The sequence below is a fragment of the Acanthochromis polyacanthus genome, chromosome 1, assembly GCF_021347895.1.
Source record: "Acanthochromis polyacanthus isolate Apoly-LR-REF ecotype Palm Island chromosome 1, KAUST_Apoly_ChrSc, whole genome shotgun sequence".
Taxonomy (NCBI): Eukaryota; Metazoa; Chordata; class Actinopteri; family Pomacentridae; genus Acanthochromis; species Acanthochromis polyacanthus.
In genome coordinates this window covers 25619919-25639033 of record NC_067113.1, presented here as the reverse complement: position 1 = coordinate 25639033, position 19115 = coordinate 25619919, and the positions used below count along the sequence as shown (strand labels likewise).

Here is a 19115-nt window from a genome sequence, read left to right as displayed (position 1 = left end):
AGGACTCTTTAAGCCCCTGAATACTGCCCTCGATTAAGAAACACACTGATGGGTTTGTCTGTAAATGTATTATTGTTAATATGGAGATGAAAAAGTAAAGTAAGACTTGTTTTAAAGGAGAAATTTTGTGCTGTTCTCTTATAAATCCTCTAATAAATGAAAAGTTAAGTGCTTGGAACAACCAGTACCTTAATATACCTATGTTAGCAAACTTTGATAGATGCTTTAATTAAAAATAACAAGCCAATTAGCTGCTTTTGTTATCATTTTCTGCTTGTGCTCCTGTTAAATTACATTTTTGCATAACAACTTTTCCATAGTTGCATCTTGTGCTTGGAGAAATTCCTGCTTGGAAAAGTTGAATTTTCAAAATCTACAGTTCATCCACAGTAAAAGCAGATTTGTGACCACAACAGCTTGATATAGTCAAACAGGTAGGCTTTTAAAGTATTAAAAAGTTCCCAGTTTCTGCCACGGTACCTGGAGCCTAACTAGGAAACATTGTCTGAGATGTAATTTCATACTAAAAACAGTCTAAATTTGAAAGACGGCCACATGAGGTGGCTAATTCAGATTTCTGAGCCTCATTAGCATCATTAGAATGCATTTCCGCACAAACTGTGGATTTCGAGCCTCATCTTACACTGTATTTGCATTCGGAAGGGTATTGATCACAAGATGTACAGAGAAAATAAATTATTACTTTGACTAATACCTATTTACATGTATGTATTGTAATGAAAAAGGTCCTCAGATTCCATCTCTCCATCCTCCTGCAAGTTGATGTTTGGCTGAACCTCTGACCTCTCATTCAGCTGTAATGTGGCCACAGGGCCACACTGAGGCGCTGCTGACTCAATCTGCTCAGCTGATGGAGAACACAGGAGCTCCCTGTTAGAAAGTAGATCAGTTTAATGAAGGTCGTTTCTAATAAGAGAGGGATGAAGCCTTGTTCAAAACAAAATCCAGATTCCGTGAGCTACTGGAAACTTGAAATACCCCAAGGACATGATTTTAGATGTATTATTAGAGAAAAACATTTAACACATTTTGTACACTGTATATTTGTTTTTACATGTTAGATTTTTCTCCTTCTTTCTTTGCACAGAACATATTCTCTCTAATGTATACTTTGCTTATAAAAGATGTATTTTTCTTTATGTTATGTTCAGGTTTAAGATATGCAAGTCTCTTTTTTTGCACACTGACAAGGCCTTTATACACATTTGCTCAGATTTTTCTACATCTCATCTACATGCATTTTCTCTATACTGTTCAGTTGCACATTACAAACATTTTCATTATTTTGCACAGTGCAATAATTTTGTGCAAAAAATATTGCACATTCAGTCAGATATTTATTGTTATGCACACATATTATAAAGACAGGCTTCTTCTTTATGTTATGTTGAAATTTTGGATTTGCAAGTGATGTATTTGTACACAGTGGTAGATTTTGGTTCTTGAAGTATTTATCCATCTACACACATGGCTGCTACACTCGCACAATGTGTTCTACACTTTAGTTTTGCAGCCTCTTTACTTATTATTTATGACTTTTTTCTATTTTTAAGCGATGTTTTTTCTTTTTTTATCATGTCGTTTTGTTGTTGCACAGCCTTGTGGAGCACTTTGCACTTTACCATCCACACTGTGTGAGCATATGACCATAGCATGTATAAGAAAAATTGTGTATACATTTAACAGTCTATGCATGATACATATAAAATGATTTTTAAAAAAATATCAATTATCATATTACTGAAAAAAATTATTCCACAGCTGGACTCTAGCTTTAGCATCATTTCGGGTGATTAAAGTTAAAAAGAGCGACCTTGTGTTTGTGATTTTGATCATCTCAAATAAAGTTTTACTAAAACGTGCACACGCAGGGGGCGTGTCCGCGGCTGCAGGTCACATGACGCGGAAGATGTGGGGCTTAATTCCTGTGTTGGACTGCTCCCAGCTGCTGCGCCTCTGCCCTTCGCAGTGCAAACCGTACGTCTGCCCCATCACGACCCCCGACCCCCAGGTGGACTCCTCTCAGCGCACCATGTCGGGTAAGAACCATCGGGACAACAGTGAGCCCCGGTAAACGGCCGGACCGGACCGGACCAGAGCTGCTGCGGTGCTGAATTCAGGTCCCGAAATATCGCGAGTTAATTAAACGCTGCATTCAAACACCTGCTGCTGTTCTCCGCTTTGCACAGACACAATTTTTACAATCAATGGGAATCGTTCTTCCTGCGGTCGTTAGAGCGGTTGTCACGTTCGATTTAATGAGCTTCTGCTGCTGCGGTTTGGACCAAAGTGAAGCTGAACACGACCAGAAGCAGCACATCCTAGAAGAAATGTCAAAATTAAACCTGTGTTAGTGGCTCAAAATGCCACAGGAGGAGGATTCTGCTGAGAAAAAACTGTTTTCTTCAAATTTTAATAGCTTTTGCCATCTCATTTGGCTCAAACACTGCACTTTTACTCTTTCATTCTGATATAGTTCAGTTTGTGGTTCAATGTCAGACCAGTAATGGGAACAAAGAACCAATCAGGGGTGCAGTAAATAATTATTTGTAATATTTTGTGACTTATTGAATTAATTTATTAATTAATTCCCATGTTAAACGATTTATCATTTGGATAAGGTGTCAGGAAACGGTGTGAAGTGCATATTTTAATACAATTGGCATCTTTAAATGTCTTGTTTGATCCAAGGAAACAGCCCAAAATACAAAAATTACACAATGAACAATAAAGAAAACACATGGAGCTAGTCATATTGACGTTTTAAGAATTGTGACTGAGACATGCGGGACATTTTATGGTTTAAAACTAAATTTGTCCATGCTTTAATTGTTTCTAAACTATTTTTGATATGTTTTCGCGAATAAGACCAATTTGTGCTATATTTTCAATATGTGATACCAGACACAATTAATGCTGCAAAAACATAGCTATCTTCACTGATGGCTGTTTTCTTGATTAATTTACATGTCAATTTGAATGGGGTGTCAGAAGATAATGTAAAATGCTAATTTTAATACAAACACACTCTTTAATTGTCTTGTTTAGTCCAACAAACAATCCAAAATCCAAACATTCTCAGCATACAATTGTGTACAACAATGAAAACACAAAGAGCAAGTAATTTTTTTTTGACATTTATTTGTAAAAAAACAAAAAAAGTAATGATTAAATAAATTATTTGAGCAGCAGAATAGGTGGTAGTTAGACTAATCTTTGGTTAATGTCAAAATTTGGTTATCTAACAATTGTGACTAAGACATGTGGGACGTTTTATGGTTTAAAAATAAGCTTGTCAGTGCTTTTATTGTTTCTAAATTACATGAAAGCTGTCTTTGCCAAACAGTCCAATCTGTCCTTCATTTTTATCTTCATTACTGAGTTATCTCCTGAGGTTTTTTTTTTTTGATAAACCAAAATCACAAAATGTTCATGAAAATAAAAGACAAATGTGCCAACAAGAAAGTCAGTTGCACTGCTAATACCAACACAAATGTTATAAGAAACTGAGGTCTGTAGATCAGAAGAGCTGCTTTCTGCCCTAAGGCCTTATAAGATGTAGTTTATCAACCCACATGTAGCAAAACTACATCTTTTTCACTGGAAACAATTTGCAGACGACTAATCACAAAGCACAGGCATTTCAGAGCATGTGATTTTTGGCATTTAAAGCTTTTCCACGGTTCATGCACAGCGCTTTTATTTTTTTAAAGAATGCAGCACTATCTTCCTGGATTAACATGAGGGGGTTTTAATTAGCTTGACAGAGTTGTTCTCTCGTGGACGTGCAGCACAGCCTGTAGCCTCAAAGTTCTTGTTTCTTTCAGTGCCATAAAAGGCCTGCAGTTTGTCTCCTTTTACAGTGTGCTACTAATAATGTGACTGACAGCAATACCATTCTCACAGGCATCATGTTAATATACAAAGGCAAGATGGAAAATACTGATTAGTAGTTTGGAAAAGGGGCTTTGCAACTATTCTGTATGCGTTTAATCGCATAAAACGGTGCCACTGACATTGAAATACGTGTGTAAATCTGATACTGATGACTCTTAAAATTGCATATGGTGTCATAAGGCGCCATGAGGCCTCGTGTGGCCCGCAGATAACATTGTGGGAACGCAGCACATGCTTCCTGTGCTGCCTTGTAGATGAGACGGGCCTTTTGATAGTTCCTTGAGTCAAACCATAGCAACAGTGCAACACTGCCACGCAAGATCAGGTTTCCAAGAAGCCCCCGACAGCTCGTCGCATTCAGCTTGATGAACTGTCCTCGCTGGATGTGGGCCTACTTTCTCTCAAGCAGCAACACAACACGCCCCCCCCTGCTGCTGTTGATGTATGCACTGGGGCTCATCAGACGCTTAACTTGACACAAAAGGGCTGCAGATGAATTTGACATACTGCTAGTGGTGCATTATCTGCAGAAAGGGATCAAAAGTATTTGATTCATGTCTGAAAAATGGAACAATGAGGCTTGACATTAGTTGCTTAATCTGCAGATTTATGGGGAAAAAATGCATTAAAGTTGATTGAGGTGTGAGTATACATGCTAAAAAAAAAGGCAGATGTTAGCACGGATAGTGGGATCTTTTAAGGTTAAAAAAAAAAGTTCTTGGTGTCGATTTGTTTATCTTAACACCAGCATGATTAATAGGTCATCCATTATATTAACTCTGTAGCATGATGGATAAGCCAGCCAGCAAGAGCAGCAAGCAGGAGAGCTGCAGAAACACCAGAAGTTTCTATAAAGAAGATTTTACTGATTGGTTTACCTGCTGTTTATTTGCACTAGTTCTTCTACTTCAACTACTATGATATTTGACATTGCATGCATATTTGACAACCTAAATAAACCGAAAAAAGCAGTTATTCACATTAAATTGAATTGATTATTGGGAAAATACATCCTTGAAGCCCTGAAGAAACTTTGACAATCCAATAAATGGAAGTTTTTGACTTGGGACTGAAAAGGTTTAACATGAAAAACACACAAAGTAATGACATAAACATGATATCATGCGACTCCTTTGGCTAATGAGTGTGTTTGTGTTCCTCCAAGCAGACCAAGCTTTTGTTACACTGGCCACAAATGACAGCTATGCAAAGGGAGCGATGGTTCTCGGCCAATCGTTACGAAACCACAACACAACCAAGAAGCTGGTTGTGCTCGTAGGACCTCATGTTGCAGAACCTTGCAGGTGACACACACACTCGGACTTTTTGGCCATATTGAAACACACATGATCATGTGTCCGTTGTATGTTTTGACTCTAATTCTACAGTGTGTGTTGTAGAGATGCGTTACAGTCAGTTTTCGATGAGGTGCGAGTGGTGGATGTGATGGATTCAGGCGACACGGCTCACTTGGCCCTGATGAAGCGTCCAGATTTGGGGGTGACCTTCACTAAATTGCACTGCTGGACGCTCACACACTACAGCAAGTGTGTGTTCATGGACGCAGACACACTGGTGAGAAGCACACAGTGGCAATGACAAACCCTGTATATGTTTTCTACCAGAGTTCTTCTTTTTTTTTTTTTTCATAAATTTTTTTGCAGAAATCAAATAGATGGTATAGAATTAGCTGCATGTTTAAAGCAATTGTTTACCTCAAGCTTCTGCATTTGTCAGATATTATTTAAATGCATCAGAGAAGGGAAGTAACCCTGTTTGTGTGTGTTCAGGTGCTGTCAAACATAGATGAACTATTTGAGAGGGAGGAGCTCTCTGCTGCTCCGGATCCTGGCTGGCCGGACTGTTTCAACTCCGGCGTGTTCGTCTTCAGACCGTCCAATGAGACGCACGAGAAACTGCTCACATTCTGTGGTGAACATGGCAGCTTTGATGGTGAGTTTTATCTGATTTATTTATTTTTAGATGTCTTTTTATGGTCTTAAGGGGCTCAGAAGCAATGAGAACAGAATCTGAAGAAACTCCAGGAAATGATCCAGAATAGGCACACCAGTGCACACTTTCTGTGAAGAGCGATTATATCTTTTCTTGAGGGACTTTTCCACACATAGATCTGATTTGCTGCTTACTTGTGTCTACCCAGTTGTTAGATGTATGAAAATGTATATTTGAATAATTTGTGAGTAGCCAGTTTGGCACAAGCAGACAGCAACAGCCGTAACGGAGTGTTGAACTGTGTTTATCAGTGCGTTTCCTTATGTTCTCACAGTAGCAATACTAACATATTGATTTTTAGAAGGTTTGCCATTTACTATCATCGCTAACATTATTTAGCGTGCTAATCAGGGAATGCTATCATGGTAAAGGTGATAGGATTGTTAAGTTGTTAACTGGCCAATCTTAAAATTTGATTCCTGCACACAAGTGACTTCTACATTGATTTATTGAAAATTTGACATTGTGGTCACAAGCTCTCTCAGTACAGTCAATAAGTGACAGAAGTGCTCAACTACAGCCCATATTACTGTTCTTAATTGCATGATAGTGCACATCTGTGGCAGTCTTGAGTTGCCAGTGACTTGTGTAACTCTGAATTTTCTAGCACGTCTTTGTTACAAAAAACAATCTTGCTTCCATGGATTTGTAACAGATTTTCGAGAAATATGACAAAATCTACTGGGTCAAAAATAGATATACAGTGATGTAGATGCAGTGATGTCTCTGATTGTGTCTTTGACCAGTTCTACTAAACTTGTTGGCTTTCTGACACAGACTTGTTTTCTTGGTGCTGTTTAAGTCCGGACTTTGGGGAAATTAGTCTTAAACCTTAACTCTAGCCTGACTTTGACATTTCTTTACCACATTTGATGAAAGAACTAAAATGCATGATTGTTTTTGTGACAAAAACGCGCGTGTTTCAGGAATTTCGTCGTGGAAAATTAGGATTCATAGGGAACTTGACACTGCCATGATATACATGGTCTTTCCAAGTCTACGTAAACTTGTTCATAACTGTATTCCCACACACTCTAGAGTCCCCTAATGCATACATCATCTAAAATCTTCTTCACAACACACCCTGAAGCAGCATGTATACATATTACAAGCCCAAATCTACAAAACAGATGACTTGAAAGCATCTAAATGCATATAAAAAACTCCCACAAAATAGACATTTCCTGGAAAATTAAACCCACTAAAGAGACATGTGCATATGCTTTCAAAAAGAGACTTGCATTAATTTCTTAAATCGATGCAGATGTGAAGCGTGCGTGTAGAAAAGGATTTTTAAAAATACGTTGCACATCCGGGGGATTTGATCATACTAGTGGTGTGTTTTACCTTCTATCAATTCAAACTAAACATTTGACCTGACAGGTGGTCATTAATGTTTGTGTAACTGCTGTAATAGTTCAATCTGAACCAAAAGGATGGCCTGGCATTGCTGTATTTAGAGCTCCTATGCCTGTTTTATTGGTATGTTAAGTGAAGTCTTGGTGTTGTTGAAGCCAGCATTTTGTGAGCAGGAGAAGAAAACCTTGCTGTGCTGGTATGAATACTTTCTATGGTGGCTGGCAAGGAGAAGTGAAGCTTATCTTGCCTCACTGAAGTTACAGGAACCATGTCACTTGTTGCAAAATATATTACTTTTGTTTGAGAAACTCTGGTTGTGATTGGACAGCACCAAAACTGCAAATGTGATCACAATTCGTTTGGATTAGAATCATTTCTGTAGCTTAGTAAGGAGCTAAATTAATTCTCTTCCAACTCAGCCTACGTTTGTCCTCTCAGCCATCAGCTCACCCCTCAGCTGGACTTCACACCGTGTCGTTTCTGTCGCCTACCAAATGCAGCATCTTCTCACGCTGCTTTTCAGCTTTTATTTGTCAGAAAGCACACAGACTGTGAATGCACAGAATGTGTTTGGGGCAGTTCATGTAATTACAGCCTTGAGTCTGAGCCGATTTATAACACAGACAGAGGAGAGGTGGGATGAGGTGAATATTCCTGGAATTAAAGAACACCAGTCCTCGTAAGGAAGGCGTAAAAATACATGTGATGATTATTCTTTCCATGTCATTGACTCCCCTTCAGCCATCGGGAAAAACGCAAACAATCTCACTTGTGTTACCGTCCTGTCCTTTCCGGCTGTCATTTTGCTCTGCTATAATTGGAAATTATCTTGATTTTTTTTTTTTTCTCTCTCTCTCTCTCTCTCTAAATGTGTGTGTCTGCAGGTGGAGATCAGGGGGTTCTCAACAGTTTCTTCAACACCTGGGCCACAGCAGACATTTCCAAACACCTGCCCTTCATTTACAACCTCAGCAGTATTGCCATCTACTCCTACCTGCCAGCTTTCAAACAGTCAGTACACACTCACACATTTATGTTTCTGTCACTTCAGAAGATTTTACAAGATGCTATCATCTTGCGTTTCCTCCTTAGGTATGCCTAGTGAGAATGTTAGAGGTCAGATAGATGTTTCGTCACTGTCAACTCCTCTAAGAACCTCCTTGTCCACTTGAGGCCCATTTAAGGAACTTAAAAGTCCTCATTCTGGTGCAGGAGGAATGATTTCCAGATCGCAGGAGAAGCATTTTGACTTGCTGAATGTAGAATGCGGGCATAAGCCTGCCATTGGCCGCTTATTTCAGCCGGATTTTCCTCTCGTTAGACCGTTTGTGTGTTCGTTTTTTCAACATTTCCTCTCTATGTAAAACGACAGCGACCACCCCTTAGCAAACAACCCCCTACAATGAAAATTTCCAGAGTTTTCCAGAGGACTTTGATCCTGCTGTGAGGCACGGTCTTTTTTTTTTTTTTTGGGTCAGTGAATTACCCATTTTAATAGAACAGAAAATGTTCCACCAAAACAGTCGCTTAGTTTGATTTAGTTGCGCCCAAGACGACTGTGATTGGTTGAAAGAAGTCCAAACGAGGCAGAGCATTTTTGTTTATTAAAAAAAAAATCCTAAAAGTGTAGTACAGAATGTTCTGGCTAAGTGAGACTATGGGAGGAGAGAAAATTAAAGGAAGCACAAATTATCCTCATGAAGAGCATTAGTGCTTAACTACTTTCCTAACCCATTTTTAGTGATGTGTAAGCAGATATCTACAGCATGAGTAATTCAAGTACTCACAGATGAGGGTTTTTCCATCTCAAATCATCAAGAGTCTACTGCTCAACCACCTCTGATTTACTTCAAACCTTTTTGTGTTAAACTATAGCTTCTTAGATCAATTCAGCGTGTTTGTTCTTTTAAAAGCTCTTTTTGGTGCAACTTGTCATACCTGCTTGATCAGTTACGGAAGTTCAACACAAAGTAATTCATATTAAAATGATTCTGTATGATTTGCTTTGTAGTATCATGACATGCAACTACAGGCAGTTCTGAAAATATCACTAGTTGGCTTCTGCATTAACTTTCTTGTTCATATGTGCTCAAAGATGGGACTTTTTATGACAACTTCCTTTGTCTTTTCGTATTTCAACACAGCCATAGTCGGGGACTATTTGATCTGTATGTTCAGATTCTAAATGGAAAGCAAGATGAGAAATAACATGGAAAATATCAGGCTTTTATCTTAAATAGTTCTGAGATATTGTCATCTAAACACAGCCACACATTTCCATGCACAAAAACAATGTGCTGAAATCTAAAAAAAAAAAATCTCAGAAAATAGCTAATATACCAAGCTAAAATTTCACACATCTTTCTAAATATCTAATAGAATTTTTTGCTATTAAATTTTCAGGCAAGTCAGAGTAGTGAGGCAGAGTTTATTCTAAAAATGCGATGCTTTGAGATGGTTTTAGCTATATTCAATGTATAGAGGCTTTCTCTACTTGTTTCTGTAGTTTTCCATGTGAAACCTTTAGTGTGTTTGTTGGGAGACATAAAGCAAGTCAGAAGTCAGTTCAAAGGTTGTGTGTCTGTGTTGGGGGTGTTGAATTACACGGAGCTGCTGAAACTCGGAGTAAACAGAGTGCACAGTCTCCAACAGCCTGCCTCAAATAAGAAGAACTACTGCACATAGACTTGTTTTATTTGTTTTGTCTGTGTCATTTTGAGGAGTCTTTTTCAGTCAGCGTTGAAACAATTCCAGATTTATATCATTAAAAACGTTGTACTTACAGTGAAGTTTAAACAGGTGGAGTATCAACCCGCAGGTGAGCCAAACATATTTGGAAGAGAACAGACAGTGACTAAAATTAGTACAAGCTGTCAGTAGTAAACATCAATCACGGTGTGCAGAACAACTCCTCAGATGAACTGTGACTTGGCATCCAGCTGGTACTTTCCCTTTACAACAGCCGATGATAAATGCAGGCAGCATGCATGCATTTCATGAATGACTGCCACTTGAAAACTGCAGATAAATTTGTGGCCTGGACTTTATCAATCCATTAAACTGAAGGCATTCTGTCATTCAGAGAGGTCACTTTCCATTGATGTTCCTCATGACTTCATTCAAACAAGAGCCACTGAACACAAGTTCTATTTGTCATGTCTGTGAGATTGGACAGACAAACCAGGTGATGCATAGTGCAGTAATAAACAGAATACTACATTTGAACTAACAGGAGCTTATCAAATATCTTCCAGTCTAGTTTGTTTAAGATAAACCTCTGAACCTGAAGACTCTGCACTCCGAGTGTTGCCGTGATGTAACAAATGTTTTAACTCTAGCTGATTAAACTGTGACTCCGTGTGACAGCTCGCCTGTCTAAGGTGAAGAAAAGTCCATAGTGTGACTTGCCGTTAGATCCTGATTGATCCAGTCTCTGTGTTAGGGACAATTTAGAATTGATTTAAGTCTCTGCTGTTGTTCCATGAATAAGTGCTGGCAGTGCTCCTGCTTTGGAGGTGCTCGTGTATCCTGTAACCGCTGGAATCGACAAGCTACACTGTGTGTGAAAGCTCACCTGTCTAATATAAAGACGAGTAGCTACACTGTGTGACCTGCTGGTAGATTCTGACCCAGACTGAGCCTTTCTCCATGTCAGGGATATTTCATAATCACTGTAACTTCTTGAAGTTGCCAGTGCTGTTGCTCCACTTGTGCAAATGTGCAACACAATCAAGTGGATCCTGCTGCTGTTTGACGCTGCAGGTATTTATTAAACTTTGAGAAAAAACTCCTCCAAGCAGCTTCAGCTCATGTTAACTTAAGTATCATTAACCTAAGCTGCTAGTGTATGTTTTTATGGTATGATGGGTTTTATAATTATCATTATTATTATTGTGGACATCTATTTTGTTGCCTGTAATATTTAAAATTATAGGGAAAGATGTGCTGTAATTTTGACACCGTGTCTTGTGACGTTGTTGGATGAATATTGGTGCTGAATTGTGACAAAAGCCCCAAATCGCTTCAGAGAAGCACCATTGCTTGTGTGTCCACCTGTTCGTTATTGTGACAGCATGCATCTTAGACTTGAGATGTTTAAACTGAAACAGAAATATTAGTAGGTCCAATTTAATGACGTTGCTGCTGTGACTTTTATGGAAAAGTTACCAGGATGCATGTTCATTCAGACATAAAGCCGCCACGTTCAGTTGCTATTAGATTAAAAGAACAGAAAATATGTCCGAAATGGATTTTAGGTCTCGTGCGGCTCAGAGATGGTACCCATTTTGTGACTTGTTACAAATCTGATAAAAAAAGAGCCTCTACTTTCAGCAAGAACTTTAGTGGTTACAATGATGTGGCATTAATATTCCAATAATGAGTTACTTTTCATGATTAATTGTTTTTAGAGACCGCAGGAGTAGATTTCCATGCTTAACTGTTCATTCTCTTTCCGTGTCACTCTTGGTCCTGTCTCGTCTGTACAGATACGGCCACGATGCAAAGGTAGTGCACTTCCTGGGCAAAGTGAAGCCGTGGAACTACTCCTACGACGCTCAGCGAGGGGAGGTCAGCGGTCACTCTCAGTCGCCGGACCAGAGCCAGCTGCACCCCGACTACCTGCTCATGTGGTGGCAGCTGTACGCCAAGTCTGTGCTGCCTTTACTGCAGAAGGCCTACGGAGACACTCCCTTCAGCAGCGGCTTCGTCGAGGCCAGCAGTGATGTAGGTTACCGGCTGTGGTGTTATTTTCATAAAAGGAGTGTTTGGTTCTAGGCGTGGCTGTTTTAGGTATGTTTGTGGTGAAACACTGTGGGCAGCTGTGTGATTTTGTGTGTTTACCTGTTGCAGCATGTTGCATAATCAGCACATCCTGACCGTGTCGAAACGTTTTAATTGCTGGGAAACTTTCGTTTCTCTCTGACGTATTTTTAACGTGCAATTCCATCACGGTGTGCAGTTGTGTAATAGAGTATGCAAATTTGTTCTTAACCGTCTGAACTCCAAGCAGTTTCTGGGCATATTCTGTCACTGTTGCCTAATTTTTACAACAATATGAGTCTTGCACTTCTATGAAAACGGGACAACCGTGACTAAAAGTAGAGAGATAGTGGAGATAACTTAAATGTCTTTTTTTGCAGTAAAACAAAGCTTTATTGTTATAAATTTAAAAAAAAACAACTGAAGTTGACTTTATTCAATTAAATTTTACCAATTAAATGTATTAACATGTGTTTCCAAGTGCCCACAAATGTTACTAATACTTGAAAATTAATCGACTTCTCTTTCTCCTCAAACTACTTGGTACACTGCTCTGCATATACACAGCCTGCAGCTCAGCCGAGAATTCCCTGATTGTTGCCATAGACTGTGTATATAAAGATGGACGTAGCATCTGGCTCCAGAATTGAAGCCAACCCGGAAGTGTCAAAAACTTGCAATATCACGCCGTCCGCTAGGGTTGGCTCCAAAAAGCTTTTGCTCCATAGACCCCAATTCATTTTTGGGAAAAATAAAATTTGATAGACTGATTTTCTACAGCTCATGATTTTTTTTCCCGTTAGTTTTCATGGTCAAAATGAGAGATCAGGTGGCCGATCTTAAAATAAATCAATACTGAATTTTAAATAAATCGTTAAAGTTGGCGGAGCCAGGGGGCGTGGCTATACTTGATAGACAGTCTTGTCTGGAATGATTGACAGATCCTTTAGGGTCCTTGAGCCTCTGCGGTAAAATGTGGGCTGGATAAGAGAGTCCAGCATGTTTGATGACGCTTTTTACGTCACTGGTTCCAAAAAAATCCAAAATGGCGACCAGGAAGTAGCAAAATCTGGGTTTCATTTTCTCGGCGTTGAAACCAACGGGTGACGTCATGGTTAGTTCACGCCTGATTGTTGCCGTGTGCAGTCAGTAATGGCTTCTAGATTGCAAGGAAGACTTATTGTCTGCTTAGTGCGCATGTTTTTTTGTTTTTTGGGTGTAAGGTTTTAGGTAGACAAATAAAATAGTCATTTAAATGAAATTATACGATTTTTCTGTTCCGATTTGGTTAATTTTCACCCATGAGCAGTATCTCGCACATGATTAAAAAACATGCCAAAAGTATGCCGAGAAACTGACAAAAAATCTCCCAGAACTGGTTGAAGTTCAGAGGGTTAAGAGCTAATTCACAGCATTAATAGGAGACACTTTGGATATTGGGTAATCATTATGTATGAGAGCTTCCCAGCAATTAAAGGTTTCGACACGGGAGTAAAGATTATACAACATGTTACAACAGACACAGAATCACACATCCTCGGTAGTGTTTCATCACAAGCATACCTACAAGGATTCCTCTAATATTACAGTTGAGATTCTGATAAATGGTGCTGCTTTTGCATTTTTTAAATAGTTTTTGAAGATAATGTGCCTTTTAAAGCCACCAGCAGATTTGGGTATTTAGAAGGTTACGCCGCTGATTGAAACACAGGGCAGTTTTAGTCCTTGCACTAACAGTGAAATAATGGCTGGTTCCACATTCCTCGGTGCCAGGCTGTTGCCAAATCGCTTTTTTGTTGCTGCTAGTTTTGCCATTCCTCTCAGCAGTGTCATCACCGTATGAATAGCTTACTGTAATCAGTCAACCATGCAGGGCCTTCAACTGTTCAGCGGGAAGTTGCCGTGCAGTCTGTTCTAACGGCCCCGTAGTGAAATAGTTCTGAGTTAGTCACAGAAACAACGTCTGCCAGAACCAGCAGCTTTGCCCAACAGTGTGAAGCTGTGCCAGGTTGTCACACTGACAAGTTTATACTTGCAAAGTGAATTTTCCACCAGCTTAGGCTTAATTTCTTTCATTTAAAAAAAAAAAAAAAGAAATTAGATTTAGACTCGCAACTACTTTTTGTAAGGTGACCTGATACAGTGTTTATTTAACAGTTGCCACAGTATCCAAGTTTGGAAATGACCAGTTTGGTATTGTGAAACAAATGCAAATTAGTCTTAAACCTCCCAGTTAACTGTCAGAGGCTGCAGACCAAAATATCTCTGTACACAATTGGATGGAGATGCAACTAGATGAGCCCTCAGTAGAGGGCAGAACCACGCCCTCTGCTGGCGAAAACCCTGTCCTCCCTATACAACTGATGCCATGTGTATCAATTTTGATCATCGTACGTATCTCCCTCCCTACTTGATCTGCTGACCTATAACTCCACAACTAAGCAGGGGACCTTAGACTGATCTTCAGTGCCAAATTTGATTATCCTGACTTCAGCGGTTGCAGAGATATCGGACCGGACATAGCCACATACATACATACCCAGCCAGATACCGCACCGAATGCAATAACCCCGCCGACGTACCCGTCGGGCGTGGTTAACTAAAACAGGCATGAAATGTGCGATTTAATGCTAAGAAACTGAAAAATCTAAACAAGCTTTGTGTAGTGTTTAGGATTTAGTGACATCCAGTTGTGAAGTTATAGATTACAACCAACTGAATACCCTCCGCTTCACCCTCCCAATCCAGCCACGTAGGAGAACCTCCAGTGGACATTAAATAATATGCCAAATGCTACAGACCTTTAAAGGGATTTGGCCTTTTTGGGCTACTGCCACCTGGTGGACTTCATGGAAGAGGACCTACTGTAGATATGAAGGACTTATTCTAAGTTATCAAAAGCATAATTATGAATACTGTATTAAATTTCTGCCCTTGATCATCTTAAATCATACACACTGGAGCTTGAAGTACAGTTGTTTGCTCTTATTTTAGAGAAAATATCTATATTTGTTCCTTTTATTACTGACAAACCACATCAGCCACAGCCGTCATTTCAAATCTGGCCCATATTAGATGCATTCGGCCATGATTGGTCCTGCATGGACAAATCTGGGTGGAAACCTTTTTCAGTAGAAAGAGGCCGGTTTGCAAGAGAAAATGAAACCTTTCCTCAGCTTCGTCTGGTTCCCAGGCTAGGAATTTTCAAGATGAATAAGAGTGAGTGGAAACTCACTTGACCAGCAAAAATGATCTAAACAAAGCTGGTGAGTCTATTTAACTCGAGTGTGTTTCCAAAACCAAGAGGAAGGTTTAATGTTTACATAGCTGAGCTTTTAAAGCTAATTTTCACTTAGATATTTGACCTTCACTGTGCAGACTTATGTGATTTAATACTAGAAGGGTGTTTCCACATTTGTCTGCTAAATTATGAAGTTTCTTAAGTATAGGAGTGATATTCTGGTGTCACAGCTGTAGTACTAGTGGTTAACTGATGCAAGTTATTCAGTGACTGATGCCAGTTGACAAGAGATGGAGAACTGATGGCCAATATATAATGCTGATATGTTGCTGTTGGATTTAAGCAGCTGCAATATGTAACTGTTAAGCCACAGGTCAACAGATCCCCAGTAATAGCAAAGAGTATTATAGTAATAAGAAAAGGAAATGCCAGTGTGAGGCTGTACATTAACAGCAAGCATCCTAAAGGGCAGTTTTAAAGGTATTCTACGTTAGAAATCCCAGCTAATGTCACCAATTTTTCTAAGTTTTTCTAAGTAATTGATCTAATTAATATGGATAGTAAATGCCATTTATAGTAGCTAATGAAATACTTGGAGCTTCCTGTTTTCTCTCGGGTAACATTCCACTCTGCACTGACACATTTCCCACAGTTTCACAGGAAAATGAAACTGTCACAAACCTCTTTACAGACAAGGCTACCTTCACTGCAATCTCTGCTTTCATTCTTTTGTTTACGAGCCCAAGGAAATGATCAGTGGCGTTTATTTAGCACCAATTAATTAGCTAATTCATGTCTTAATGTACTAGTTGACTTTCTCTCTTTGCTCATTAACTCCCTGCTGAGCAGAGCTGTTACTTTTTGATTAATATTGACTTATTGAATGCAGACTCTATGGAGCTTTTTTACTTTCATGACCCAAATCATCTTTCCTACAAGAGTGCTCCAAAATGTCTTGCCTGTTATGATATAAAGACTCCACGTGCTGAATGTGTCTCAAGGGTAGAAAAGAGCAAATTCCCACGTGATCCAACTCCAGCTGAGGGGAAGCCGAGCATGGCTAGGCCTGAGGAAACCAGTCCTTATAAAGTATTACTGCAGTTTCATTTCATGATTCATTCATTCTTTCTCTCTCTGTCATGCAGGGAAAACCTCACGAGGATGTCAGCGAGCACCCGGCACCCTCTCACCCTCCTCCACAGAAGGCTTCATCAGAGGAGAGGAAGCAGCGCTGGGAGGCGGGTCAGATCGACTACTTGGGCGACGACTCCTTCGCCAACATCGAGCGAAAACTCGACTCCTTCCTAAAGTAGCGAGGGAGCATGACGGACACCAGTTGAAGCTCCGTGTGGTCGAGGAGGGGAGAGGAACCACCGCTCAGTCGATCGCAGGGGCCTGATTAGCAGGTGACTGGATGAATGCCTCCGTGCACCTTTTCACTGTGACTCTCTGCACGATATCACCGTGTCGAGAGTAGAAGTTTGTCAAAATTCCCGTGCACTCCACCATTCATTTTCTCCTCTTATAAGAAAAGTTGGACATTTTGGGGATGTATCTCTCTGTTGCTGAGAGTTTGATGAGGAAAATTGCTTAAAGTGTGAAGCTACAAGCAGCAGCCAGCTATGCAATGGCAACAGAAATCTTAAGGTTAAAAAAAAAAAAAAGATATTTTCATTGACTACAGATGTTTTTTGCTCTTAATATCTTTCTGCTGCATTAGCATGGCAAACTGAGGCGGTGTTAAGAACACAGGCTGCATTGATGCTCCATTTAAAAATGATCTACAACTCGAGGCAACATTCAAAGCAGAATGTAAACCTTTTCTGAATCATAAAATATCTTTGGACTTTCAACACACTGCTGACTGAGGGAAATCAAGAAAAATAAGAAGCATTTTGATTTTGTCCCAGTGTTTACGAGCACAAAGATATGCAAATCTAAAACTAACAGGTTCTGGTTTGTTTAATCGATAAAAAAAATCCGAAGCATATAAGTGACAATTCTGTATATTTATAAGCGATTATGTATTGGATTATTTCTTTTGCCAGTCACAGTTGCATCATCTGAGGTTTTGCTTGTTTCCTGACAACCGTTCCAGATCAAGAAATCTGCAAATAAAAAAAAAAAACGGCTGTGATTTTAGTCTGTAGAGTAACTTGCTAGCCTATTGCTTGTCGTGTTCCAATTTCAAGTCTTAATTGGCTCCCTGCATAGAGCAAATCCTCTCTGACAACTCTTTACAACAAAGAAAATAAACTTAGCTACTTCCCAAAATGTCCAACTTGTCCCTTAATGTGCATCTGATGGAAACAGACTCACCTACAGTCTTCCTAATCTGTGGAAAATCTGAGCAGCATTGACTCCTTGTGGACTCGAGAAAAAAAGCATTTAGCAGCTGTTTCTGTAATTTCCCACGACCTCCTCTTCCCACCTGCAATAAGCCTCCTTGTCTGAACCCACTTTGAAGCAAAATATGCAGCAGCTGGCTCACTTTCCTCTATTTCAGCCAGTCGCGACAATCCTACTTTGATATGACAGTGTTCACCTCATTGGAGAAGCGTAGAGTAGCATCCCGACAGTATCTGTGCCTCTGACGCTCACCAGCTCCCTCTACCTTCAGCTTTGTCATGTCTGGTGTTGTGTTCAGGCCGTTGTGTTGTATTTGCATGGCACAGAGTTCAACCGTGGGTCAGTGATGAAGTCTTCCACCCGCATCGTAAGGTGATGTCGACAGCCGGTGTTTTTGTGTTTTTGCGGGATGCAATGCTAAGTTAATGCGTCATCCGTCCTGCATGTACGTCCCTGCCAGACCCACATCAGCGTATTTGTGCCATGACCTGTGTTTTAGTCACTTCCTCTCTGTAGCGTAACCAGTTGCCTTATTGCCGTTCACTGTTTACAAAACCTCACATACTGTAACTGCTGCTAGTAGCACAGAGGATCGAACTGTGTGGAGTCCGTCCTTTTCCGTTGCCAATGCCCTCTTTACTTCACTCCAGCTGTGTTCCACCCCGAAACTATCACCTACAGCTCTTAATAATACGTTCCTCTGTCTGGTGTACACACTCCGATGTAATGCTGAAAAGGCCGAGAGAGAAATCTGTATGTAGCGTTTGAGTGTGGATCATAACTGTAGTGACATCGGTTTATTCACATCTGTGTCCCGGCTGTTAACTGTACATCCCTCTTAAAGAGCTAATAAAAAAGAACTTGTGAAAAGCCGTATTTTATCCTCTCATTTTGTTTTTAATTTTACACCGTGGTAGTTTTCAGATGTAAGGCTGCAGCTGTATTATGTGTGTTCCAGTAAATGTCAGAATCATGGAAAAATGCCATTACAAGCTTTTAGAGCCTCAGGTGATGACTGTAAATCTGTGTAGTGTCAATAAAGACACTTAGAAACTGAATTTACGACAACAGAATAACAAGGCACATGTGATTAGCTGCTACAAGCAAATATTTTACAGTTTTGTTCTGTTAAATGAATAGCGTTGTCCTTTGAGCAACTACTTTTTTTTTTTCCTGCAGTAGAATTGAAATGTTTCTCAGTTTGCAATTTGACCTGTCATGCAAAAGCCCAGCTGCATTCAATTGTGTAATTTTTGAACAATTTACTTGCTTACTTTACAAACATAATGAATAAAATGAGAGGGAAAAGTCTGAATTTATGTTGTCAAAAAAAGGCCAAAACTAAATAATTAAAACATCAAAAATCTCCTATGTTTGACTGAAATTACACTACTTACTGTTCTGGAATTAGCAAAATAAAAATGGATATTTGGTCTTATTTAAAAGAATATAAAGATTATAGATTTTTTTTCAA

At 39.6% G+C, this 19115-nt stretch overlaps 1 protein-coding gene across 2 annotated transcripts; it reads left to right on the top strand.

The window, feature by feature from the left end:
* Positions 1 to 1898: 1898 nt before the first annotated feature.
* Positions 1899 to 18517, top strand: gyg1a (glycogenin 1a). Of its 2 annotated transcripts, none has more exons than XM_022222919.2 (7): positions 1899 to 2060; positions 5087 to 5222; positions 5319 to 5493; positions 5709 to 5871; positions 8175 to 8301; positions 11778 to 12015; positions 16438 to 18517. In XM_022222919.2, exons 1-7 carry the CDS (start codon positions 1919 to 1921, stop codon positions 16603 to 16605), a joined length of 1149 nt encoding a protein of 382 aa, XP_022078611.2. In that variant the 5' UTR covers positions 1899 to 1918; the 3' UTR covers positions 16606 to 18517. The 2 variants fall into 2 exon arrangements, with proteins under 2 accessions (XP_022078611.2, XP_051813156.1); XM_051957196.1 differs by having other exon boundaries at positions 5307 to 5493.
* The last annotated feature ends 598 nt before the right edge of the window (positions 18518 to 19115 follow it).

Excerpts from the sequence above, each read along its gene's own strand:
- gyg1a (XM_051957196.1), top strand. The coding sequence starts at position 1,919 with ATGACGCGGAAGATGTGGGGCTTAATTCCTGTGTTGGACTGCTCCCAG. Across the intron at positions 5,223-5,306 it reads CATGTTGCAGAACCTTGCAG|TGTGTGTTGTAGAGATGCGT; the intron begins GTGACACACACA and ends CTAATTCTACAG. Across the intron at positions 12,016-16,437 it reads TCGTCGAGGCCAGCAGTGAT|GGAAAACCTCACGAGGATGT; the intron begins GTAGGTTACCGG and ends TCTGTCATGCAG.